At 45.3% G+C, this 27,207-nt stretch overlaps 1 protein-coding gene across 2 annotated transcripts in view; it reads right to left on the reverse strand.

Annotated features, from left to right (window-relative positions):
• LOC115092793 (zinc metalloproteinase-disintegrin-like batroxstatin-1) overlaps window positions 1-27,207 on the reverse strand; it is a 201,580-nt gene that overhangs the window by 152,822 nt on the left and 21,551 nt on the right. Inside the window, exons 3-5 of one of the 2 annotated variants that reach the window (XM_029604111.1) lie at window positions 26,243-26,319; window positions 12,145-12,223; window positions 10,814-10,890 (exon numbers count right to left, since the gene is read on the reverse strand). In XM_029604111.1, coding sequence (XP_029459971.1) covers window positions 10,814-10,890; window positions 12,145-12,223; window positions 26,243-26,319 — 233 coding nt within the window. The remainder of the gene's footprint in view (window positions 1-10,813; window positions 10,891-12,144; window positions 12,224-26,242; window positions 26,320-27,207) is intronic. The other variant, XM_029604112.1, reaches the window with a different exon arrangement.

A 27,207-nucleotide genomic window follows, 5' to 3' on the forward strand; every position in this document is an offset into this window, starting at 1 on the left:
GTAGAAAGCTTAAATCCAGAGCCTCCAGGATAGCATTCTCTGAAATGCTCCCTGTTCCACGCACAGGTCACCAGAGGCAGGCAGAACTCCAGAGTCTCAATGCGTGGATGAGACGATGATGCAAGGAAGAGGGATTCAGTTTTGTTAGGAACTGGGGAACCTTTTGGGGAAGGGGGAGTCTCTTCCGAAGGAATGGGCTCCACCTTAACCATGGTGGAACCAGACCGCTGGCGCTAACCTTTAAAAAGGAGATAGAGCAGCTTTTAAACTAGAACAAAGGGGAAAGCCGACAGTCACTCAGCAGTGCATGGTTCGGAGGGAGGTATCTTCAAAGGATACTAATGATGTATTAGAATTAGGGCATCCTGACAGTGAGGTTCCAATAATAAGAAAAGTAGTCCAAGTGCCTGTAACTAAAAACTCACCTGAGCTAAAAAATTCTAACTTATACCTATCAATTAAAAAGCAGAATGAGAATTCAAACAAAAAAACAAACTTTGAAATATTTGTATGCTAATGCCAGAAGTCTAAGAAGTAAGATGGGTGAATTAGAATGTATAGCAGTGAATAATGACATAGACTTAATTGGCATCTCAGAGACATGGTGGAAGGAGGACAACCAATGGTACAGTGCTATACCGGGGTACAAATTATATCGCAATGACAGAGAGGAGCACCCGGGAGGCGGTGTGGCGCTTTATGACTGGGATGGCATAGAGTCCAACAGGATAAACATCCTGCATGAGACTAAATGCAAAATTGAATCTTTATGGGTAGAAATCCCTTGTGTGTCGGGGAAGACTATAGTGATAGGAGTATACTACCATCCACCTGGTCAAGATGGTGAGACGGACAGTGAAATGCTAAGAGAAATTAGGGAAGCTAACCAAATTGGTAGTGCGGTAATAATGGGAGACTTCAATTACCCCAATATTGACTGGGTAAATGTATCATCAGGACACTAGAGAAATAACATTTTTTGATGGAATAAATGATAGCTTTATGGAACAATTAGTTCAGGAACCGACGAGAGAGGGAGACATTTTAGATCTAATTCTCAGTGGAGCACAGGATTTGGTGAGTGAGGTAATGGTGGTGGGACCGCTTGGCAATAATGATAATATGATCAAATTTGAATTAATGACTGGAAGAGGAACAGTATTCAAATCCATGGCTCTCGTGCTAAACTTTCAAAAGGGAAACTTTGATAAAATGAGAAAAATTGTTAGAAAAAAACTGAAAGGAGCAACTACAAAAGTAAAAAGTGTGCAAGAGGCGTGGTCATCGTTACAAAATACCATTCTAGAAGCACAGTCCAGATGTATTCTCATTGAGTCCAGTTAGTAATTGAAACTGAAACGTGAAAGTCCAAATGTCTGCCCTATATCAATGACGTCCAATCAAGTTCTTCATTAAGACCGACAGTCTTAATTACTAACTAGACTCAATGGAGAACAAGATGGGGTGTTTCAGGCATAGGATAGATGTTTTTACGCTGAATTCTTAGCCATTGGTAGGACCTAATAGAGAACTGGATTGGGAGTTGCAGATACATGGTAAGACGTAATGACGTCCCTGAAGCATAAGGTGGTTTAATCATTTAGGATTGGTCAGTTTGTAAGGTGTCCGACGGGTATATGAAAGAAGCCAGTGTTTGTGCATTTCAGATGATCACATCCAGATGACAGCAGTACTTTGATACATTGAAAATTCAGCTTTTCTAATTTATAAAGAAAATGAGGACAGCACGAGATTGAGATGGCGGAAACTGGCGCAGTAAATGAATAGAGAAAATTCTGACAATTAGATCTATTATACCAGACATCCCCTGAGGAAAGACCAGCTGGTCTGAAACGAGGCCCCATTGGGCGGACGGTAACATTTGCATATCTAAAAGACGTCAGTAAAGTTGGATAGCGTTTTTTTTTCTATATAAAAAAATAACATTGCATTGACATAATTAAAGTTACATCGTCATTAGACTCTCATTAAATAAATATCAGATTTTTAAAAAACATAATCAAAGTTATATTATGGCCGAACTGTCGCATTAAGTAAATATTGAATTTTTTGAAAAAATGTTTTTAATTCACATAGCACGCTTTGATAATAAAGAAACAAATTTGAGGTCGGTGGTGGATCGTTTATGATTACAAAATCTTAATTCTACCAATTGGTGGTAGCTCAAGTATATTATATGAGACTTTCCACTCGTTCCTAAATAATTTTTAAGAAAAATATTTTCATACATGAAATAGCACGAATGAGAGGTCTGACACAATTTAATTGATATAAATGTAATAAAGTATATAGCGGAGGTGATAGTGTTGTAGACACTTTGGATATTACTGAAAATGAAGACATCTATGAAAACCAGGGGGAGTCCAGAACTTTTTTCCTGCTCCTTTTGGCTTTCAGCATAGTAAGAATCAGCCTCTACAGGGTTCTATGGGACCATGAAACCTTCATTTGCAACTAATTGGGTTTAGACAAGTCAAATGAGGGCATAAAAAGGGAAAATACTTTAAGAGTGGAGGAGTAGCCTTGTAGATAGTGCAGCAAGCTGTGAACCAGGGATGCCAGGGTTTTAATCGTGCTTCTCCCATATATGCTTCTGGTGACTTTGGACAAATCACTTCACAATTTACATTCCATTGCCTCAGGTACGGCTTAGATTATAAGTCCTCTTGGGCAAGGAAATAACTAAACAACAACATTTTAACTTGACTTGAGCTTGGGTTTCGAAAAAGTGTAAAATGAAATCTAAAATCCAAATATTCTAGTGGTGATTGTCTTTTCATAACACCAACATGGTATGCAGAATTTTACCTACACGTTTAAATTTTTGCTTAAAGTCAAATTTTAAAATAGTGTTACATTAAGCATGGACAGCAATTGCTTAATATTAAAGTGGGGGTCCCCAAATCTTGTCCCTGAGTTCAACAACCCAGCCAACTTTTCAGGATTTCCATAATGAATATGCCCAAACTTCTAGTTGCATAGACAAAGAAACATAGAACATGATGGCAAATAAAGACCATTTGACCCATCCAATCTGACTGTCCACATCTCCTTTTCAGCTTTTCAATGTATGTAAATAGATCTCATGTATATTCATTGTATAAATCCTGAAAACAAGGACTGGATCTGGGGCAGTGTTCTCTCACAACTTTACCCACAGCTTTTCCCTCCCAGTGCAGTACAGCCGACAGGGCCATGGTGGAGCTCATCTCATCATGGACAAAAACAAAGAGGAGGCCAGTAGGGGGCTGCGGTGGAGCTCATTCCACCACGACCTGAAGATAAGAGGTGGCTTACGGGGGCCATGTTGGAACCCATCCCACCATAGCCTAAAGCGAAAAGAAGCCCAGCAGGCCATTGTTGAGTTCATTCCAGCATGGCCCGAAGCAAAGAGGAAGTTGGCAAGGCTATGGTAGAGCTCATCCCATCATGGTCCAAAGTGAAAAGAAGCCCTGCAGAGCTGTGGTGTGGCTCATCTCATGACAGACCAAAGATGAAAAGGAGGCTGAAGGGGCCACAGTAGAGCTCATCCCATCATGGCTCAAAGCAAAAAGAAGTCTGGTAGGAGTCACAGTGAAGCTCATCCTACTGTAGCTCAAAGAGAAAAGGAGGGTGGTAGGGCCATGTGTGTGTGAAAGCCTGTGTGCATGTGTGTATGTGTGTGACTGTGTGTGTGAGAGAGAGAGAGCCTGTGTGTGTATGTGGCAGCCTGTGTGCATGTGCATGTGTTGTGTGTATGTGTGAGACAGAGAGCCTGTGGGCCTGTGTGTGTGTGTGTGTGTATGTTAGTAAATCTTTGTGTCTGTGTGAGAACCTATGTTTGTGTGAGAGAGCTTGAGTATCTGTGTGTGAGAGAGCCTGTATATGTATTTATGTGAGAGCCTGTGTGCATGAGTGCGTGTGTGTGCCTGAGAGAGTCTATATGTGTTAAATATAGACTCTCTCAGGTATTCGCACACATCCATAATGTGTATGTGTGAAAGAGAGAGGGAGTGTGTGTGTGAGAGTATGGGCATGCATATGAGAGACGAAATGTGTGAGAGAATAAATGTGTGTTTATGTGTATGAGAGAGAAGATAAAGTTTGTGCAGCCCCGTCCGCAATCTCCAACAATCTCATAGTGATAGGAAATCAAAAGATACCAACTATGGAAAGCAGGATATTTTTAAATCCTTAATAGTTTTAATTATGGGGTGTAATTTGATGTTTCTACTGTTTTGAAATATTTTATTCTTTTTTTGGGAAATATTAGAACATTTTTTAATTATTGGATATTTTATTCATCAGATGTTTGAAATATTTGGGAACTAGAACAAATTTAAGCAAGTTTTTCTTATTATTGGATGTTCGTCAGTGTTACGACTGTCGCTGCCCAACGTCTCCACTCCGCCCACCTTACCTTTTTGCGACTCCTCCCGCGGTTGATGGATGTCTGGCTACCACAGCATCTGCCTGCCGTTCTCTCCGGCGTCCCTGGTCTGGCTTGGGCGCTGCATCCCGCCGTGTTGTCCAGGTAACTTAGGGCGCGCGTACCGTGTGGCCCTGCTTCTTATTCTCTCTTTGGCGGGAACCTCAAGGGCGTCCCCCTGTGATGATGTTACGCATCCCAGATACAAAAGCCTACACTTTTTGCTAGCTAATCGAGTTAGCAAGGATCGGGATCTCCTTAAGGATGGGATTCGCTCTCTGTACCCAGCTACTGTGCTTCTCCAACATTTGGACTTTATCCTAACGGGGGCCTCTCTCATTTCTTTCAGGTCGTTATCGGGAACCAGTACTCGCTCCTCGAGGGCCCATGTTCCCTGAAATCGCTTCTGCTTGGAAGAAACTGCTGCCTACTTTATCAGTGAGTTACCAACTTTATCTCCTCAAAGCTGTTCCCTGGAACCAGGTACTCGCTCCTCGAGGGCCTGCCTCTATTCCAGCTTCTGTGTCACCTTCCGGGAGAAACCGCTGTGTGAGTAACTTCACCAACGAGGCTATACCAGAACTCTGTGCATGCTCCACTGTACTCACTATCTCAGTTTTCTCCACTACAGCACAGCCATAGAGGGAATCGCTGTTCCAGTATCCTGAGGAACCCTAAGCCCAGATGAGCTTCATCTCTACTCACTACTGCCACCTCTGGTGGCTTCTCAACTTTGTCTAATAAAAGATATAACTGTGTTGTGTGCCCCAAAGCTGAGCTTGACCTGTGGCCCCTCATGGGACTTCCCCCCGTGGGTGTGGTCAGCTGCCACAGTGTCCAAGGGTCCACCCAAAACCTTACAAACAATAACAGATTGCTAACTCCATGGATCTGGCACAGCTCAATGCCCTGAGACCATTCCGGGCCTTGCCCTGCGCATTGCTGAACAGCAAGACACTTTGGAAAAACTCACTTCAGCGTTCCATCAGCTGCACACACAGAGGACCCAAGGCGCTACTTCCAGTAATGAAGGTCAGTTACCTCAAGTAACTTTAAAGACTACTGTATCGCTGGCGTTTCTCAGGAGAGATTCAGAGAACCAGGGGCTTTCTAAACCAGTGCTACATGCATTTTGCATTACAGCCTTCTCACTTCCCCACAGCTTTTGCCAAGACTACTTACATTCTATCTTATCTTGATGGAAGGGCCTTGTCTCAGGCCTCAACACTGTGGGAACACAAGGATCCTATTTTGCAGGATTTTGACAGATTTTTGGACTTATTTAAATCTGTTTTTGGCGATCCTGCCCGAGTGACCGTTGCCGGTTCTGCTCTGGTGGACCTGAAGCAAGGCAACCGACCACTGGCTGATTTTGCGATAGAGTTCAAGACTCTTGCTACAGAACTCTGCTGGGACCCCAAATGCCTGAAAACTCTCTTCTTCAAAGGCCTGGATACTCGCTTGAAAGATGAGCTGGCTGCTCGTGAAACACCTGACTCACTGGATGAACTAGTGGCTTTGACTACTAGGATCGACCACCGGATTCGTGATAAGGTGAAAGAACTCCGGCCTAATAGAGGACCAGGTCAGAAGGAGACTAGTGCTAAACCTGCACCTCGGATGGTTCCAGTAATTCCTGTTGCCAGTGGAGATGAACCGATGCAACTTGGTCGCAGTCATTTGAATTCTAAAGAGAGAAGACTTCGGAAGAGGCATGGTCTGTGTATGTATTGTGGACAGGCTGGTCACGATGTCCCAACATGCCCAATTCGTCCGGAAAATGGATGGGCCTAAGTCCTGCAGGAGGACTGTTCTTCGGCCTTACTACGCCCTCTCCTCCTCTCTCTCTCCAAGTCTCCTTGATCTCCGAACTGTCTCTTGCCCTGGTGGATTCAGGGGCAGGAGGCAACTTTATTCTTCGATGCCTAGTGGAACATTTGAGGATTCCCGTCATCACTTTGAAGGTTCCACTACTCCTATCTTCCATCCATGGGGAGCCCTTACCAGGTGACTTGAATTGCCAAACCGAAACAGTAACTCTTCGCACCGGAGCTCTCCATACAGAGTCAATTCCCTTCTTTGTGTTAGAGAAAGCCATGCACCCTATCGTCCTGGGATTACCTTGGTTGCAGTTGCACCAACCCCAATTCGACTGGGCTTCATTGGAACTCTCTCGTAGGGATGTGCAGCCAAAAAGTTTTCGTTGCATTCGTGATACGTATTCGTGGATGGTCGATTCCGTTTCATGCGGAAGTATGGAGAATTCCATACTTTGTCGATCTGTCAATACATTTCCCGGTTCCCATTAAAGTCAACGGGGAAAGGATTTCCTAAATAAAAATTTAAACCCCCCCCACCCTCCTGACCCCCGCAAGACTTACCAAAACTCCCTGGTGGTCCAGCGGGGAGTCCCTGCACTCGTTTGCCGGCTCATTATGGCGCCGATAGCCTGTGTCACAGGGACTACCGGTGCCATTGGTCAGCCCCTGTCACATGGTCACCGGCACCATCTTGTGCTCCTACCATGTGACAGGGGCTGACCAATGGCACAGGTAGCCCCTGTGACATAGTATGGGCAAAGGCTATCGGCGCCATTTTGAGTCCTGGCATCGGAAGGCCGGAATGCAGAAGGTCGCTCTGGGACCCACGTTGGACCCACAGGGACTTTTGGCCAGCTTGGGGGGGCCTCCCGACCCCCCACAAGACTTGCCAAAAGTCCAGTGGGGGTCCGGGAGCGACCTCCTGCACGCAGGCCGTCCAATGCCAATATTCAAAATGGCGCCGATCGCCTTTGCCCTCACTATGTGTGACATAATGGCGCCGATAGCCTTTGCCCATACTATGTCACAGGGGCTACCGGTGCCATTGGTCAGCCCCTGTCACATGGTAGGAGCACAAGATGGTGCCGGTGACCATGTGACAGGAGCTGACCAATGGCACGGTAGCCCCTGTGACACAGGCTATCGGCGCCATAATGAACCGGCAAATGAGTGCAGGGATGGCTTCTGGACTCCCCGCTGGACCACCAGGGAGTTTTGGTAAGTCTTGGGGGGGGGGGGGGGGGGTCAGGAGGGTGGGGGTTTTAAATTTTTATTTAGGAGGCCGAATAAAACAGAAATCTGTTTAATACGTGGGGAGTCGCGATGCATTTCACCTCCCCACGTATTTAACAGATAGCAAAAAATAAGTTGCGGATTACAAATACGTGGAAAACGGATGCACATCCCTACTCTCTCGCTGGTGCCCAGGTTGTCATGGAAAGTGCCTTAAAGAGATTGCTCCTGTCATCTGCATGCCTACAGCTCCAGCAATGCCGGGACTGCTGCCTCAATACACATCTTTTAGTGATGTGTTTTCCAAAGAAGCTGCTGACATTCTTCCTCTGCATAGGTCCTATGTCTGTGCCTTACTGAACCTCCTAAAGGACGTGTCTATCCAATCTCAGTGATTGAGAACAAGGCTATGTCTGAATACATCAAGGAGAATTTACAGAAGGGGTTTATTAGACCATCGAAGTCTCCAGCCGGCGCAGGCTTCTTCTTTGTGGGGAAGAAGGACGGTACCTTACGTCCTTGTATCGATTACTGAGGTCTGAACGAGATCACGATTAAAGACTGCTACCCTCTGCCTTTAATCTCAGAGCTGTTTGACCGGCTTCAGGGGGCCAAAATATTCTCAAAACGTGACCTGAAGGAGGCCTACAACTTAGTTCGCATTCACAGTGGCGACGAATTGAAAACAGCCTTCAACACTCGAGACGGTCATTTTGAGTACTAGCTGTATTTCAGAACATGATGAACGACATTTTGCAGGACCTGTTGTACAAGAGTGTCGTGGTATACCTGGATGATATCCTGATATTTTCCCAGGATTTGCCTACTCATCTAGAGGATGTCAAGCAAGTACTTTGCCGACTCTGTGAACACTGGCTCTACGTCAAACTATCCAAGTGCGAATTTCATAAAGCCTCTGTACCTTTTCTTGGCTATATCATGTCTAAAGATTGCTTCCAGATGGACCCTAAAAAACTAGAGAGTATTAAAAATTGGTCCCAACCTACCAGCCTGAAGGCCCTGAGATATTTTTTGGGGTTTACCAACTATTATAGAAGCTTTATAAAGAACTACTCTTCTTTAACAGTGCCCTTGACTACAATGACCCACAAGGGTGCCAACATTTCAAAATGGTCTGTGGAGGCCATTTCCGCTTTTGAAAAATTAAAGACTGCCTTTTCCACGGAACAATGCTTGTGTCATCCTGACCCCATTAAGCCATTCATTGTAGACGTTGACGCTTCGGATGTCAGTGTGGGGACTGTATTGAGCCAAACTGAGACTCCAAATCCTTACGTCCCTGCTCTTTCTTCTCACGACGTTTCTCCCTGGCAGAGAAGAACTGTGGGATCAGAGATAAAGAGCTCTTGGCTATTAAGCTAGCATTCAAGGAATGGCGGCCTTGGCTCGAAGGCGCTCAACATCAAATAACTGTATTCACGGACCATAAAAATCTAGAGTATCTCCGCCATTTGCAACATCTTAGCCACAGACAAGCTAGATGGTCCTTATTCTTCAATCGTTTTGACTTTGTGCTTAAATATCGCCTCGGAGACAGAAATACCAGAGCCGATGCTTTGTCATGCTCCTTTCTCTGAGGATGTGCCTGAAGAACCTCAGCACTTAAGTGACCCAAAGAAAGTCATCTTAGCGACTACACATTCTGTACCCGCTGGTAAAACCATCGTGCTTAAACACCTCAGGAAGAAAGTGCTCTTTTGGGTGCACGATTCCAAGCTGGCTGGCCATCCTGTTCAATGCCGCATCCTGCTCAAGATCCAGAAGTTCTATTGGTGGCCTACTATCAAAAAAGATACACTATCCTACGTGGCATCTTGTACCAACTGTGCCAAACACAAACCCGCTTCTGGCCAACCGTGGGGATTGCTGCAACCGCTGCCAGCTCCAGAACAGTCCTGGGGACACATCACTACTGAATGTAGTCGATTTACCCCTTTCTGGAGGAATGAATACCATCTGGGTAACAATCGATCGCTTCAGCAAGATGGCCCATTTCGTAGCGCTGCCTGGCTTTCTTTCAGCCTTGGAGCTGGCGAAGCTCTTCATATCGCACATTTTTCGCCTTCACGACCTACAAAAACACATAGACCGAGGATCCCAATTCACAGCAAGATTCTGGAGGGCCTTGTGCAAGCTATTCGACATCTTTCTAGACTACACTTCAGCCTATCCTCCGCAATCAAATGGCCAAATGGAACGGATGAATAGAACCTTAAAACAGCTCATTCTTCACAGAATGATGAATCCTGCGAAAATAGGGGGTGGGGGTGAAGGGGGGGCGGGCTTGCAAAAGCCCGCAGCCTTCGCACCACGACGGTACGATTTCGGGGGCCATTGTGCACCGGCTGCCGGCTTTCGCACCAAATAGCACCACCGTGAAAGGTAGTGCTATTCGGCTGGCTACTGCCGACGATAATGTTTGTAACATTATCGCAGGCAGCGAAGCCACCACCGACTCTGCCCCTTCCCGCCTCGTCTCCTCCCCTCCCCCTAATTTGCATGATATCGCATGCGAAAAGGCCCTTTTTGCATGTGATAGAGGCTTATCACATGCATGTGATAAGCCTTTAGAAAATAACCCCGTTAAACAGAAGTTTGCTCTTTATTAATTTTATTTGCATGCAGAATGCAGTTTTGAATGTTCTTGCAGAAAATATTTTTCCATACACATATTTTATTGTAAGTGCTGTTAGTAGATTAGGTGATTATTTTAAGGGATGGACTAAGACAGTGTTCCCTCTAAGGACTGGGTTGCTGTGAGCATAACATTGATAGGCTTTTTTCATCAAAGTAAGTGATGTTCACAAGGTAATGTAATAAAAAGGTTTTGCTCATGAGCAAAAGGTTTTGCACACAGCAACCCAATCTTTAGAAGGATCACTAATCTGGGGACCCCTGATTTGAAAATAATTTGGAATCAATTGCAGTAATTATACACATTCTTGTATCCGACATCCTTTTTAATATATTGTTAGGTGTTTAGCAGTATGTTCATATGCCGTACATACACTGGGACTGTGTATCGTAACTGTGGCAATGGAATATTGTATGCAGATGGACATTAGATAAATACATTCTCTAGTACCAGTCATTCCATTTATTTATTTATTTATTTATTTATTTAATTAAAGTGCCTTATTAATAATTTCCATGATTCAGTAGAACCGCTCGAGGTGATATGGTACAATTGTGCTACCACTGTTATTCTTAGGACTGGGTGAGTTTCACTACCACAGTGCAATTATTCACTTTCAGAAATGTAACCGTGACAGTGAAGCCATTAATGAGTGTCCCTACTGAAAAAACTTACTTTAATCCTTCACAAGTACTGATGCTTGCTGAAGATCGACTTTCATTTTGTAGGTAACCTTGGTAGTAGCAGTTCTCCTAATGGGGTGGGGATGGGGGGAAGAGGTAGAATAGATATATTTAAAGGTAAACTTGCTGAACCTTATGTCTCTCTTTTTCTATTTCCAAATAGATTTAGCATGGCAGGATAACTTCTATGCAAATATTCAGACTATGGGCAGACATTTGGATTACAATCACTGGTAATTACTTTTCAGCTGCTTCTACTGTGTTCTGTCTTAGTTACTTACATTAGTATGTAATTCAGTGCAATTATCCAGTGCCCTGCGTATGCTATAGTACATGCATTTCATGATGCACCCTGTGAAGGCAGACTTCAATTAGTCACATGGTGCCTACAAGGCTGCCTAAAAAGTACAGGGATTAGGAGAACCTGCCATAGAATAAGCAAGGAGATACACAATTCCCATCATGTAAATGCATTTTTTGTCACATCATCTCTACTGACGGAGTTTTATTACAGTAGAGACTTTATTTGGAACACCACTAAGTCTGGCATGTGTTTTTATGGGTGGGGGTCATTCCCAAGCTTCCACCTGGCTTAGAAATGACCCACACCCAGCCCCCTCTTTCTAGAAAAGACACTAAATAGTGGGATTACACTGCTTTAATAGCAGTTAAATAGAGCCATATTGTGGAACTACATAGCTATGTTCAATCTCTCTTCCTGGTGCAAATTTGGAACACAGTGATGTCCCATAGAGTTTGAGGACCAGAAACGTGTTTATTCACCAGCACAATGTTTATTCAGGGCTTCACACAAATATAATTGACCAGAGTGTATCCCCCGACACGGGTCGTGTTTTGGCGGGGAGGCTGCATCAAAAGGGATGAGGAAAGTACAAACAGCTTACATCAATTCAGTTGTGATACAGCATCAAATAACCATGTTTCTGGTCCTTGAATTCTGTGGGGCATCACACTCATTCTACACACACTTATTGTGCATTTAACTCATGTGTGTTGGTTTACTCCATGTTTTGGATTTTGCTATTCTTTTTTTTTTGTATTCCCCAAATATTAAATTCAAGGGCAATGACCTTGTTCCAAACTGACCTCTTTCTCTGCTACTTAAAAAGCAGAAGCTAGAAAGGTGCAATAAATTTACCTCTGTTGAGCAATGCCGGAAGCAAACAAACAAAACCCCCAAAACCAACAACCAACCCTTATCCTTTTGAGGGCAAGCCTTCATCCAAACATTGTGTAATGGAATGCTGCTTGTACTTGTATGACACTATCAGACTAAAGCCAAGAGAATCCTTGATGCCTTACCTTGACTCGAGGAATTTCTGTTACTGCTTTTCCATTGTCCAAATAATATGTTTCTCTGTAGTTCTTGGCTATTATATCCCTGGAAGAAAACCAATAAGGTTATTACTGAGTGCTGTAACATTTTATTTTATTTTTTTTTAATGATGGGCCAATGGAGCTGGAATAAACAATAGTGGAAAAGCATTACAAAACTCAGCATCTGCAATGGGGAGGGTAATTTTCAAAGCCTTTTACGTGCAGAAATCGGGGTCTTTGAAAATTGCCTACCCTATCTGGGCACTGTGTCTGTAACTTTATGCACAGATAGGAGAGGTGTTCCTGGGGGCAGGACTGTGATAGAGTAAGCACTTAGGGGGTAATTTTCAAAAGGAGTTACATGCATAAATGTAGCTACTATTGTAGCAATTTTCAAAAGCCATTTACTCAAGTAAAGTGCACTTATGTGAGTAAATCCTATAGACAAGTCAATGGCATATATTGTAGCAATTTTCAAAAATCCACTTACTCAAGTAAAGTGAATTTACTCCAGTAAACCTGGTTTTTACTCGAGTAAATGCTTTTTAAAATCAGGCCCTTAGATACTTACTTTTGAAATTTTTAAAGTGTGCATACCTTTGAAAATTGAAGTAACGTCTGAAGATAAAAAGTATCCACAAACTTTATACTTCTAAGCATAGTTTGAAAGTTGCAACCAAAATGACTTGAACTTTAACCAGACAGGTTACATGATTAAATATGATATTGTACATGGCACTGTTACAGGTTAGTAAATGCACAGTATTTACAAGTATGATAGTATGTACAGTGGGATCAAATGTTGTTGATATTGCATCTGTAGAAAGAAATAATCAGGGATACACTTAAACATGACCATGGCCTGCAGGAAATATGCCACAACTGTGAAGCAACAATGGCAGTTTGTGAATCCCTAGGTCATAAGCCTATATCTCTCTGTGAGCACAGAACTGGCACAGGATTGCACAACTGTGGCCTCTGCTTATCAGGAGAAAAATGATTACCAATATCCTGCAACATTATGGGACAATCTTGAAGACTAGCAGAACACATAGGCATTGAATTGCAATGAGTCTCCCCTATTTTAAGGCAGTGAAAGAAGAATTATTGAGGAGGAAGACTAAATAGATGAACAAAGCAGTAAAGTACAAGGCTTGATATGCATTTTAGAACAATTGACTGCTTCAAAGTCTACAGCTTATATGCTGAAAGTTCTGAAAGTTTTAAACTAGTATATTGGGTGAGCTTCCATCCATTAGCTGGCATCATAGAATGCATAATTTTGAGATGATTATGATTATGTCAATTACCATATGTTACGATCCTGCTCGCGGACTCCATCCCGCAAGCAGGCCTCCATTTACCCTCAGTGCTGCCTTGCAATCGCTAGGCCACTTCCCGCGGCCCGGTTGCCATGGACACTGTTTCTTCGCGGCAGGAGGGGCCGCTGATGTCTGTCTCTCACCGTGGTTTGGGAGCCGCCGCTGTCGCCTCCGTCCTCGCGGCCCTGCTCGGGCCGCCGACATTCCTTCTAAGCATCAGGAAGCCGCCGCCATCACTGTCTTGATTTTCGCGGCCTAACCTTGTACCATCGTCGGGAAGCCTCGACCTTAGCGGCAGGAAGCCGCTGCACCAATTCTACATCATGCGGCAGGTAACTTTTTGCACCAATTCTACATCATGCGGCCGGTAACTTTTTCTTCGCGGCCTGGTGCCACTGTCGGGGCCTGCTCCTCTGCCTGCACAGTGGAAACGCCACTGTCCGTGGTCCTGCTTCCTCCCTGGGCCCTCCTCTAGGCATGGCGCACGCCTCTTCAAAGATATTTAAAGGGCCAGCGGCAGGAGAAGCTCGTGGCCCCACCGGAAATCCCTGTTAGCTTACTTCCTGCTTCAGCCATATAAAAGGGCTCAGTTCCTGTTCTTCGGGGCCTTCGAATCCAGAATTCACAGTTGTCTGTGTTCCTATTTGGGTCAAGGTCCTCCATGGTCTTCACTTGTCTAGATGACTCTTCGTTCCATGTTCCTGGTCTCCTTGTCCTGATGTTCCTGGTCTTGTCCTCCATCAGAACTCCTTCGTTGCCTGTTCCAAGTCCTATTGTTCCAGATGTCCTGATGTTCCATGGTTCCGTTCCTGAAAATCCTATTGTTCCAGAAGTTCCGTGGTTCCGTTCCTGAGTCCTGATGTTCCGTGTTCCTGATGTCTTGGTCCTGATGCCTTCGTTTTCGCCTCTGCAACCAGTTCCCAGTTTCCTGCGTCCACCTTTCTTGGCGTGCCACTGTAGTGGTCCGTGACCAGCCCATGGGGGTTCTGTAGGGCGCTTCCTGGTACAAGGCCTTCTTCTCGTCTGCAATGCAAGTCTCCAGAAGACCCTTGTTTTTAATGTTCCGAGTTCCAAGTTCCAAGTCTTGAATCCTGAGTCTTGAATCTTGTTCCGGTCTTCGGAGTTCCTTGCCTGCTTCCGTCCATGCCCAAGATTCTGCCAGAACCTGCTCCGCTCCAGTGTGGTCCGTGACCAGCCACAGGTGGCTGTGTAGGGCACAGCAGGCCTCTACTGAATCTTCGACATGTTCCAGTCTCAAGTTCCACTACTTCACCTGGAGTCTGCTTCGCGCTCAGCGTTGTCCGCAACCAGCCATGGGCGGCTGTCTAGGGTGCGCTGCAATGCATTTCTCACCCAGTACTTTTGTCTGAATCCTGAATCCTTGCCTGAGACCTTCTGAGTAACCTGAATCCTTGTTCCGAGTCTTCTGAGTAACCTGAATCCTGTTCCAAGTCTTCCCAATTCCAAGTCTTCATCTGAGTCCTTCCAAGTTCCAAGTCTTCATCTTGTTCCTGCCCTCAGCCTCCGTCTGGCCTCACGCACTCGTTGTTCCCAAGCGGCGGGTTTGAAAGGGCTTTCGAGTGGCTGGAGGGCTGAGACCAGCATTGCATTGCTGGGTCTCCTTGGTGTGTGTAGGTCCAGCGGAGGGCTAATCCTGCTTGGTGCCTGTTCCGAGTTCCTTGCTTTAGTTCCAGTCCTGCTTTGTTCCTGTTCCGCCTGTGCTTGCATGTTCTTGCCTCCCACGGTATGGCTTGGGACTCTGAGTTGTGCCATGGTTCAGGGGCTCACGCTCTCCCATGAGCTAGTGGTCACGCCCATATCAGGACCCGTAGGTAGTGGTCACAACAGGATGCAAAGGCCATGAGCCCAGTGAGCTGTGCCTGCAATGGGCTCAAGTTCCTGGATATTTTTCGAACCTTGTTCCTTGCATAGAAAAATTTTTTGCTCCTAGTTCCTGGACTCTTTTGCCTGTTTAAACAATTTCTTTGCTGTTTGCTTCGCTTTTTGAGAATGTCTGGATTTTCAGGACCCGCAGGAGGTACCTGCATCCAGATTTTTTAAACCAGTCCTGGAACTCCTTTCGACCAGCAGGAGGCGCCTGCACTTGTTTCAGAGACCATTTCTGTTCAATCCCACAGAGATCTGGTGTTCCATCATGGGTTTCCATATGATCTGCAGGAGGTGTCTGCGCCCAGGTTTCCACATCGCCGTTACCAAGTTATGCTTCTTCGCTGATCATCATCAAGCTTCAAGGAGTATATGCCTACTTGAATTAAATTACAGCAATTCCAGGTCCTTGGGTTTGAATGATCTGCAGGAGGTGCCTGCACCCTAGACCTGGCTTTGTTCCACCAATTTCAATTCAGTCCACGCTTTCTTCATCTCGGTGCTTGTCGTCGTATTAATTACAACTATAATCCTGACTCTGCTCTGCACAGTGGGAGTTCCAACTTCTAATTCCACTCCAGTTTTCAGAGGTGTCACTATGTGTCTCTTCTCCTTAATTCCAGTGTGGTGAGTTGCTTTGTATCTACAGCTTACAGATCCTTTGCACAGTTCTGAGCTGCTAGAGTCCAGATTGGGAAATCCGACTTGTTCTTCATCCGTCCTTCTGATGCTGTCTCTGCTGCCAAACAGGGTCCGTGATCGCCACCTTCAGGCTTGTCTGGAAAGCCTAAGTTGTCCTTCATCTCAGTTTTCATTAGGAAGGACCTCTTCCATCTAAGGACTGCTCATAAAGGCTGGCAAGATTTGAACATCCTTTAACTGTTTTCCCACCTTTGATGGAATTGACTATCTAACAGTCTCTGCTGGAATCTCCACTTGGAATCTCCACTTGTCAACTGCAACTCTGTGTCATCTATTATCAAAGCTATAGAATTACCTCAAGGTCAACTTTCCATTTTTTGAGCAATGTTTGTTGGACTTTCTAGCTCCACCTGGCGTTCCTCGTATCAATGTTCATCTAACAAGTGGTATCTGCAAGTTTGCATTCTCCTGATACACCATCTTGCATCCAAGATTCCAACAGTGATACCTTAAAACCACCATTATTGGCTATTGCTTCCATGAAGTTGTTGTGGAGGTGTTTCTCATTCTCGTCTTGATTTTAATTATAACCTGAACTGGACCATCCTTTAAGATGCTGTCACTACTTATGTGCCTCCAATTCACCTTGGGTTATGTTATTTTTTTAGTTTTATCGTGTGTCTATGTTGTCTGCAGTATGTTGCTTCGCTTCATTGCTTCAGCTCCTTCCAAGCTTTGAAAATCTTGTGTTTGGACCCCCAAGTTCCCCAGCTGGTATAGAAGATATGCCTTCTCGCCTTCAGCCATTGAGAACAGGCTGAAGGAGGGGCTTTGAGGAGAGGTGCTCTTACAATCCTACTCGTGGACCCCAACCCATGAGCAGGCCTCCACTTACCCTTAGTGCTGCCTTGGGATCGCTAGGCCACTTCCCGCGGCCGGTCGCCATTGACACCATTTCTTCACGGCAGGAGGGGCCGTTGATGTTTGTCTCTCACTGCGGCTTGGGAGCTGCTGCTGTCGCCTCCATCTTTGCGGCCCAGCTCGTGCCGCCGACATTCCTTCTAAGCAGCAGGAAGCTGCCGCAGTCACTGTCTTGATTTTCGTGGCCTAGCACCACCGCCAGGACCTTGTGCCGTCAACGGGAAGCCTCGACCTTAGCGGCAGGAAGCCGCTGCACCAATTCTACATCATGCAGCAGGAAACCGCCGGTAACTTTTTCTTCGTGGCCTGGTACTTCCGTCGGGGCCTGCTCCTCTGCCTGCGCAGCGGGGACGCCGCTGTCCGTGGTCTTGCTTCCTCCCTGGGCCCTCCTCTAGGTGCCAGGCCAGAGGCGGGAAAAGCCCGCAGCCCCACCGGAAAGTCCCTGTTAGCTTACTTCCTGCTTCAGCCCTATAAAAGGGCTCAGTTCCTGTTCCTCGGGGCCTTTCAGATCCAGAATCCACAGTTGTCTGTGTTCCTCTTTGGGTCAAGATCCTCCGTGGTCTTCACTTGTCTAGATGGCTCTTCGTTCCGTGTTCTTGATCTCCTCGTCCTGATGTTGCTGGTCTTGTCCTCTGTCCTCAATCGGAGCTTCTTCGTTGCCTGTTCCAAGTCCGGTTGTTCCAGATGTCCTGATGTTCCATGGGACCGTTCCTGAAAGTCCTGTTTCAGATGTTCCAAGGTTCCGCTCCTGAGTCCTGATGTTCCAGATGTTCCATGTTCCTGATGTCTTGGTTCTGATGCCTTCGTTTTCGCCTCTGCAACCAGTTCCCAATTTCCTGTGTCCACCTTTCTTGGCGTGCCACCGTCGTGGTCCATGACCAGCCCATGGGGGGATGTGTAGGGCGCTTTGTGGTAGAAGGCCTTCTTCTGGTCTACAGCTCAAGTCTCTGGAAGACCCTTGTTTTTAATGTTCCAAGTTCCAAGTTCCGAGTCTTGAATCCTGTTCCGATCTTCAGAGTTCCTTGACTGCTTCCGTCCATGCCCAAGACTCTGCCAGAACCTGCTTTGCTCCACCGTGGGCTGTGACCAGCCACAGGCAGCTGTGTTGGGTGCACCCTGGTGCAGGCCTCTACTGAATCTTCGACATGTTCCAGTCTCAAGTTCCACTACTTCACTTGGAGTCTGCTTCGTGCTCAGCGTTGTCCGCGACCAGTCATGGGCAGCTGTGTAGGGCGTGCTGCGATGCAGTTCTCACCCAGTACTTTCATCTGAATCCTTGCCTGAGGCCTTCTGAGTAACCTGAATCCTTGTTCCAAATCTTCTGAGTAACCTGAATCCTTGTTCTGAGTCTTCTGCGTATCCTGAATCCTGTTCTGATTCTTTCCAAGGTCCAAGTCTTCGTCTGAGTCCTTCCAAGTCCTTGTCTTGTTCCTGTCCTCAGCCTCTGTCTGGCCTCATGCCCTTGTCGTTCCCAAGCGGCGGGTCCAACAGGGCTTTCGAGTGGCCGGTGCGCTACTCCTGAGACCAGCATTGCATTGCTGGGTCTCCTTGGTGCATGTACGTCTAGCGGAGGGCTGATCCTGCTTGGTGTCTGTTCCAAGTTTCTTGCTTTAGTTCCAGTCCTGCTTTGTTTCTGCTCTGGCCATGCTTGCATGTGCTCACCTCCCACGGTATGGCTCGGGGCTCCTCTCTGAGTCATGCCGTGGTTCAGGGGCTCACCCATGAGCTAGCGGCCTGTAGGTCGCGGTCACAACACCATATATAGCAGCTTAAAAGATAATGCGCTGTATACATTTGTGATTTGTTCCTATATCAGGGCTGTTGTAAAGGGTGGGTGAAATGGGTGACTGCGTGGGGCATTAAGCTCAAGGAAGGCACCAATGTGCTTTGTCTGCAGTTGGGGCATCAGTCCTCTCTGCTGCTGAAGTAGCAGTTTGACAATTACATCGTTTATATTGTTCGCTATATGTAATAAGTTGTTCATCTGTAAACATATTACATATTATTATTACATATAGCGAATGTTTACATCGTTCGCTTATTACATATAGCGAATTTAACGCTTATTATATGTAACGCTTATTACATATAGCGAACGTTTACATCGTTCGCTATATGTAATAAGTTGTTCATCTGTAAACCGGAGTGAAGGCAGATCGCTATACTTCAGTATATAAAAAAACTCTAAATAAATAAATAAAATTAAGGTCCCATACTGTTGCATCGATAGGCACCAGCTCTGTGGGTGCTTAAGCACCCCCAATATTGTCTCCTGCTCCTATGAATCGGGAGCTGAGAGCTCCATTCTGCAGCACCACTGGGAATGGCAATACAGAAATGATTCTGTCTTCCTGTTTCTGCTCCCGCCTCCCCCTGCAGCTTATTAGCTGGCTGTGGAATGTCTGACCAATGGGCTGCAGGGGAGGACAGGAAAAAAATCCTTCTGTTCCCCTTCTATTGCTCCCACCTCCTCCTGCAGCCTATTGGTTGATTGTGGAATGTCTGACCAATGGGTCACAGGTGCACCAGAGAGAGGCAGCCAGGTAGGACAGACAGGCTTCCTAAGATGCAATGGAGATAAGGAGGGCTGCTAACAGAGGGACTGGGAAAGGAAAATATGGACAGATGAGCTATGATGGGGGGGGGGGGGCAGGGCTTATAAAAGTGCTGGGAGATGGGAAGAGGAGGAGAAGTGGAGAGGGAAGAATGGCTGGAAGAAGAACAGAAAAACTGTGGGAAGAAGGGGGTCTCATAGTGGAGCTATGGGAGAGGAAAAGGAGTAGAGGGGCTGGGAGAGGATCTGAAAGGGGGGGGGCATGAGCTGTGAGAAGGGGAAGGGAGTGGAGAGAGGTGAGAAAAGGATACAAGCTGGGTGAGGGGAGCTGGGACGATGGAATAAGGATACATGAAGGAAGTATAAAAGGAAGAGAGAACTGAAGAGGACTGGGAAAGGAGCTGCATGGGACAGAGAGGAGGAGGCTGATAGAGGAGGTAAACCAAGAGAAAATGTGAGAAGAGAGGGATCATGGTGGAAGGAAGAGGCATGGAAAGGGCTGGAAGAGACAGGAGAGGGTGAGACCAGGAGGATATGAGAGAAGATAATGAGCTGGGAAGAGACAATCAGCAAACAGGAAGGTACATAGATATGGAGGAAAAACAAAAGCAGAAATGATAAATAAATGAGAGGAAGACCAGAAAAGAAATGAGGAGGCAGAAAGAAAACTAAGAGAAAGCCAAGAGCAAGCAGAGACAGACCAAACTAGAACATAAGAACATAAGAAAATGCCATACTGGGTCAGACCAAGGGTCCATCAAGCCCAGCATCCTGTTTCCAACAGTGGCCAATCCAGGCCATAAGAACCTGGCAAGTACCCAAAAACTAAGTCTATTCCATGTAACCATTGCTAATGGCAGTGGCTATTCTCTAAGTGAACTTAATAGCAGGTAATGGACTTCTCCTCCAAGAACTTATCCAATCCTTTTTTAAACACAGCTATACTAACTGCACGAACCACATTCTCTGGCAACAAATTCCAGAGTTTAATTGTGCGTTGAGTAAAAAAGAACTTTCTCCGATTAGTTTTAAATGTGCCCCATGCTAACTTCATGGAGTGTCCCCTAGTCCTTCTACTATCCAAAAGAGTAAATAACCGTTTCACATCTACCCGTTCTAGACCTCTCATGATTTTAAACACCTCTATCATATCCCCCCTCAGTCGTCTCTTCTCCAAGCTGAAAAGTCCTAACCTCTTTAGTCTTTCCTCATAGGGGAGTTGTTCCATTCCCCTTATCATTTTGGTAGCCCTTCTCTGTACCTTCTCCATCGCAATTATATCTTTTTTGAGATGCGGCGACCAGAATTGTACACAGTATTCAAGGTGCGGTCTCACCATGGAGCGATACAGAGGCATTATGACATTTTCCGTTTTATTCATCATTCCTTTTCTAATAATTCCCAACATTCTGTTTGCTTTTTTGACTGCCGCAGCACACTGAACCGATGATTTCAATGTGTTATCCACTATGACACCTAGATCTCTTTCTTGGGTTGTAGCACCTAATATGGAACCCAACATCGTGTAATTATAGCATGGGTTATTTTTCCCTATATGCATCACCTTGCACTTATCCACATTAAATTTCATCTGCCATTTGGATGCCCAATTTTCCAGTCTCACAAGGTCTTCCTGCAATTTATCACAATCTGCTTGTGATTTAACTACTCTGCACAATTTTGTGTCATCTGCAAATTTGATTATCTCACTCGTCGTATTTCTTTCCAGATCATTTATAAATATATTGAATAGTAAGGGTCCCAACACAGAACCCTGAGGTACTCCACTGTCCACTCCCTTCCACTGAGAAAATTGCCCATTTAATCCTACTCTCTGTTTCCTGTCTTTTAGCCAGTTTGCAATCCACGAAAGGACATCGCCACCTATCCATGACTTTTTACTTTTCCTAGAAGCCTCTCATGAGGAACTTTGTCAAACGCCTTCTGAAAATCCAAGTATACTATATCTACCGGTTCACCTTTATCCACATGTTTATTAACTCCTTCAAAAAAGTGAAGCAGATTTGTGAGGCAAGACTTGCCCTGGGTAAAGCCATGCTGACTTTGTTCCATTAAACCATGTCTTTCTATATGTTCTGTGATTTTGATGTTTATAACACTTTCCACTATTTTTCCTGGCACTGAAGTCAGGCTAACGGGTCTGTAGTTTCCCGGATCGCCCCTGGAGCCCTTTTTAAATATTGGGGTTACATTTGCTATCCTCCAGTCTTCAGGTACAATGGATGATTTTAATGATAAGTTACAAATTTTTACTAATAGGTCTGAAATTTCATTTTTTAGTTCCTTCAGAACTCTGGGGTGTATACCATCCGGTCCAGGTGATTTACTACTCTTCAGTTTGTCAATCAGGCCTACCACATCTTCTAGGTTCACCGTGATTTGATTCAGTCCATCTGAATCATTACCCATGAAAACCTTCTCCATTACGGGTTCCTCCCCAACATCCTCTTCAGTAAACACCGAAGCAAAGAAATCATTTAATCTTTCCGCGATGGCCTTATCTTCTCTAAGTGCCCCTTTAACCCCTCCATCATCTAACGGTCCAACTGACTCCCTCACAGGCTTTCTGCTTCGGATATATTTAAAAAAGTTTTACTGTGAGTTTTTGCCTCTACAGCCAACTTCTTTTCAAATTCTCTCTTAGCCTGTCTTATCAATGTCTTACATTTAACTTGCCAATGTTTATGCTTTATCCTATTTTCTTCTGTTGGATCCTTCTTCCAATTTTTGAATGAAGATCTTTTGGCTAAAATAGCTTCTTTCACCTCCCCTTTTAACCATGCCGGTAATCGTTTTGCCTTCTTTCCACCTTTCTTAATGTGTGGAATACATCTGGACTGTGCTTCTAGAATGGTATTTTTTAACAATGACCACGCCTCTTGGACATTTTTTACTTTTGTAGCTGCTCCTTTCAGTTTTTTTCTAACAATTTTTCTCATTTTATCAAAGTTTCCCTTTTGAAAGTTTAGCACGAGAGCCTTGGATTTGCACACTATTCCTTTTCCAGTCATTAAATCAAATTTGATCATATTATGATCACTATTGCCAAGTGGCCCCACCACCGTTACCTCTCTCACCAAGTCCTGTGCTCCACTGAGAATTACATCTAAAATTGCTCCCTCTCTCGTCGGTTCCTGAACCAATTGCTCCATAAAGCTATCATTTATTCCATCCAGGAATGTTATCTCTCTAGCGTGACCCGATGATACATTTACCCAGTCTATATTGGGGTAATTGAAGTCTCCCATTATTACTGCACTACCAATTTGGTTAGCTTCCCTAATTTCTCTTAGCATTTCACTGTCCATCTCACCATCTTGACCAGGTGGACGGTAGTATACCCCTATCACTGTAGTCTTCCCTGATACACAAGGGATTTCTACCCATAACGATTCAATTTTGTATTTAGTCTCATGCAGGATGTTTATCCTGTTGGACTCTATGCCATCCCAGACATAAAGCGCCACACCTCCTCCCGACTGCTCCTCTCTGTCATTGCGATATAATTTGTACCCCGGTATAGCACTGTCCCATTGGTTATCCTCTTTCCACCATGTCTCTGAGATGCCAATTAAGTCTAGACTAGAGTCACAACAGTTGGAAAATAGTTTATTTTAAGTTTGGTGAAGATTTCTGTGCTAGTTGGGACAGTTAATGGTGTGTGTTGGGGGGGGGGGGGTGGCAGGCGGTATCTGCCCTTTTCTTCCAGCCCTGCAATCACTGAAGTAAACAAGGTATTTTATAGGAAGGATGGAGAAAGGGGAGGAGGGAGGAGGTTGTGTGGCGGGCAATACCATTGGCTGAAAATCTCCCTCTTAAAAAATTACTGCTTCATGGCGGCTCCTGTATTGAGAGGAGCGATGGTCAGAGATTGAACTGAGGAGAACGCTGTTCCCCTTGAACAGAAAAATTAAAAATATATACAGTATATTCCCCTTTTATATCCCACAGGGGACAGGAGTTATCTCTGCGGTTCCCAAGCTGAGGGCAGGAAGCACCGCATACTGCTGCGGTCCTGGAGCTTGGTGGATGTTGCTGACTGCTGAGCTGCCAGCGTTCAGGCTATGTGGACTCTGAGGGCGTGGGACTGACTATGGTCTGCTGGGAGAAGTTGCTGCAGGGGATGGGGAGGCAGGAACAGTTCCATAAATAAAAAAGCCCGGGCTCAGGGAATGCAGACCAGGGAAATGATTCAGGTCTGTGTAGGAAGGGAAATCACAGTTTCAGAGGTGAACTGAGTCTGTCGGTGAAGAGAAGGGATACGGGATGGGGAGCAGTGAAGATATACGTGACTAAAGCCTGCAGAGAAAGTGTTCTGGCTAAGGAGGGATGATGAGGAACACGCCGTGAGGGGAGGGATAGGAAGAGGAACTGGCACAGAGAAGGATGGGTTAAGGGGAAAAGAGGAGTAGGGCAAACAAAGGGGAATGTAGGTAGTGGAGCAGACAGAAGAGTTAAAACACCTGCCCCAAACAGAAAAGTCAAAGTGTGGCCAAGAAGGCAAGAGGGAGTAAGGAGGGGAGGAGGAAAAGAGGATACGATGAGAAGGGAAGGAAGACAAGCGTGGCACCCCTATGCCTCAGAGTGTATATGATTTTATACTACTAAAAAAGGTTTATGGTAAATTAAAGATTCTCTCCTTATGGGAAATCTGTAAGGTCTGGAAGAAGCTGTAAAGGCTGCACAGGAAGTTTAAGGGGCAAAAGGCTTGCAGGTCATCTCTTGGTCAGAGGGTGTTACCTGCCTTCTTGACTGACAGTGGGGTACAGCCCCTTGGAACTCGGTCAGCAGTAAAAGTGATACAAGCCCTGACTCTGCTGAGTTTGGGGCTGGCTCCAGATTGGAAGGAAAAATATGTGATCCTCTCCCAGGGTTACAGAAGGGAGTAGCAGGAATGGGGCACACATTGTCTCCAAAAATCTCAGGAGGCCTGAAGTTAAGAACTTAAAGTGTTTGCAATATTATTGGAAGATCTAACATAAAAAGAAACAAACTGTGCTTAACTGGAGCAGGAACTTATCTGGACCAGAGGGAACTTGCCTTGGGGCTCGGAGGATGCTGATGCTGCACCAGAGGGAGTTTCTCCTGGAGCGGAACAGGCATTGTGAGGAGCTATTTTACTAAAGGATGGGAAGAAAGAGAGGGCCCAGAAAGGCCTGGGTAGAGACTGAGTAACTAAAAGAGGCTACACTAAGAGGAGAGATTGTAGCAGCAGAAGTAATTGGTATCAAAGGAAGAAAACTGCTCAGTAGTAAGAAGGAGTTTCTGGTTGTTTAAGGAGTGAAGAGCTGATTAAGAGCTGTAATTTTTGGTTGATTGCCTTTACAATTTGGTGTTTGTCAAAATGTTTTATTCTGAAGAATCTATAGTTAAGCATTTTTATTTTGGAGCACAACTTATGATTGGACATTGGTATTTTTGTGTGGAGTATCCTCGGTCCACTACTGGCCCTGCAGGTTATCCTGCCCCTGGCTCATGGCCCCAGAGACTTGATCCCCCCCACCTTGGGAGAGTGATCCAATGCTCCCCAAGACTGAGAAGGTGACCTTGAGTGGAACAGTGGTTAAACGAGGTTAGGTGAAAGTGAGAGAAAAGGAAGGCATTGAGAGAGAGTGATGGGGCAGGTGAGAGTGGAGGAAAAGAAAGGGGTGTGGATGGCCTGCAAGAGGGGAGGAGCAGAGATGACATTTGTGTGGATGAGCTGGAGTTAGAGAGAAGAATGTTTGGTGGGACTTTGCTTTTGACCACACAAGTCTTCCCTATGTCCACGTTACCCACTCCTCTCTGGACATTTAAATACAGGCTGGTCAGTCACACTCACAACCCACTGTGCTTTCTTTTCTCATTTTCGTAGGGAGTTCAGCACCCCCAATCATTAGAGTTGAGTTGAGCTCCAACAATCATTTTCAAACATTGGGCCCTATGGCCACATCATCAAAAGAGGGACCAACTGCCAACTGTAACGGAACTTCTGAATGGGACTGCCTGGGGCACCGGTTAATCCAGTGACTATATTATGTATTGTATAATATAAAGACAAGAACTCTGTCTCTCCGTGATTTTTCTATTTTGTCTCTTTCTATAAATATTTGCTGTAGCTAGCAAGTCCCAAATAATAAAGAAAAAATTACTCGAAGAAGTCCATCTCCTTGTAAGTTCTGAGGGATGAAACTTTAAGGTAACCATTTCTTCCAGGAAGTATATTAAGGCTGGGAATTTCAACATTGACAGTTTTATTTATTTATTTAACAGTTTTTTATACCGACCTTCATAGTAAATAACCATATCGGATCGGTTTACATTTAACAAGGGTAAAACTGGAGAAACAATTCAAGTAAACGATAGATAACAATAGGTAGGAATAAGTCAAAGTTACAATCAACAGGGAAAGATAACTTGGAAGCTTGCAACAAGCTGGAAAGAAGATGAAGGCAGAAATAAATAAAGAGTTACCATAGAGCGTACGGGTTAAAAGCCTGAAGGTGCTTTTACTATGTTAAAGTGCTGGAAAATGTTTTCAATTTTTGGGGTGGGGAAGTTAGGGTTTAGAAGTAAAGGGGATAGTAGCAGCATAAATCCCATGAAATTTCTTAAAAAATCACCAGCATCACACACAGGTTTCTTGGCTGTGATTTCAAAACACATGATAATATTACCAAAGAAGGATGATTATTGCTTTGACACCCGTAAGCTGGTACTCATGATAGCTAAATGATACCAATAAAACTAAACTTACTTTGATTTTTCAAGGTGAAGCACCACTGGTCTGTTTTGCAAATTAAATGTATATTGCACAGTTTCTGGATAGCGATCCTGAAAATATATTTTTAAAATGTGGTTAAACTGCAGAAAACTCATCAAACAAGACTACTGATGTTGACTTGGTTGTTATACTGTCCAGTAGGGGTGGGAAGAAGTAAAAATTTATTTATTTTTTTTTTTTGCAGGGGGAGGGGGGGGGGGGGTTTCCACAAATTTCATTTCATGGAATGTTTATTTTGTTTCTTTAGTTTTTCCAAAAATGAAATAAATATTAAATCCCCGAAAAAAATGAAAAAAAAAGAAACAAGGATCCCAAGGCCTCCTATGCCCCCTAAGCCAACCTCCCACTTGGAAAAATGTTGGGGCCAGGATCTTCCTAGGCCCCCACTTACCTGATCTGGGAGGGATCTGCAGATGAGGCTTTGGCCTAAGCCAAAGCCTGGGCATTGCGTATGGCCTAGGCCAAGTTGTAGCAACCTGTCACGGCCAAGGCCAATGCAAGGCTGTTTCAGCCTGGGCCTACGTGTCAGAGTCAGGCCTCAAAGCCTGGTCCCGACACTTAGGCCCAGGCTGCAGTAGGTTGCCGTGGCCTCGGCCTAGGCCTTATGCAAGGCCTAGGCATAGAGGATGGGTCCTGATACCTGGTCCTTGGCCTAAGCAAGAGCCTGGGCCTAGGCCCTATGCTGAGGCCCAGACCAGAAGCTGGGTCTCAATGCTGGGGCATCAGCCTGGTCCTAGGCCCAGGCCATTGTCAAGGCCCAGTCCAGAGGCCAGGTACTGACGCCTGATCCTCAGCCTAAGCCAGGGTCTGGGCCCAGGCCCAGGCCCAATTCTGCAGCCCAGCCTAGATGCTGGGTCCCAACACCAGTGCCTGGTTGCAGAGGCCCATCCTGACAGGTCCAATGTGCATCCAGACCCAAAGGCCAGGTCCTGATGCCT

This window comes from Rhinatrema bivittatum, chromosome 5 (genome assembly GCF_901001135.1).
Source record: "Rhinatrema bivittatum chromosome 5, aRhiBiv1.1, whole genome shotgun sequence".
Taxonomy (NCBI): Eukaryota; Metazoa; Chordata; class Amphibia; order Gymnophiona; family Rhinatrematidae; genus Rhinatrema; species Rhinatrema bivittatum.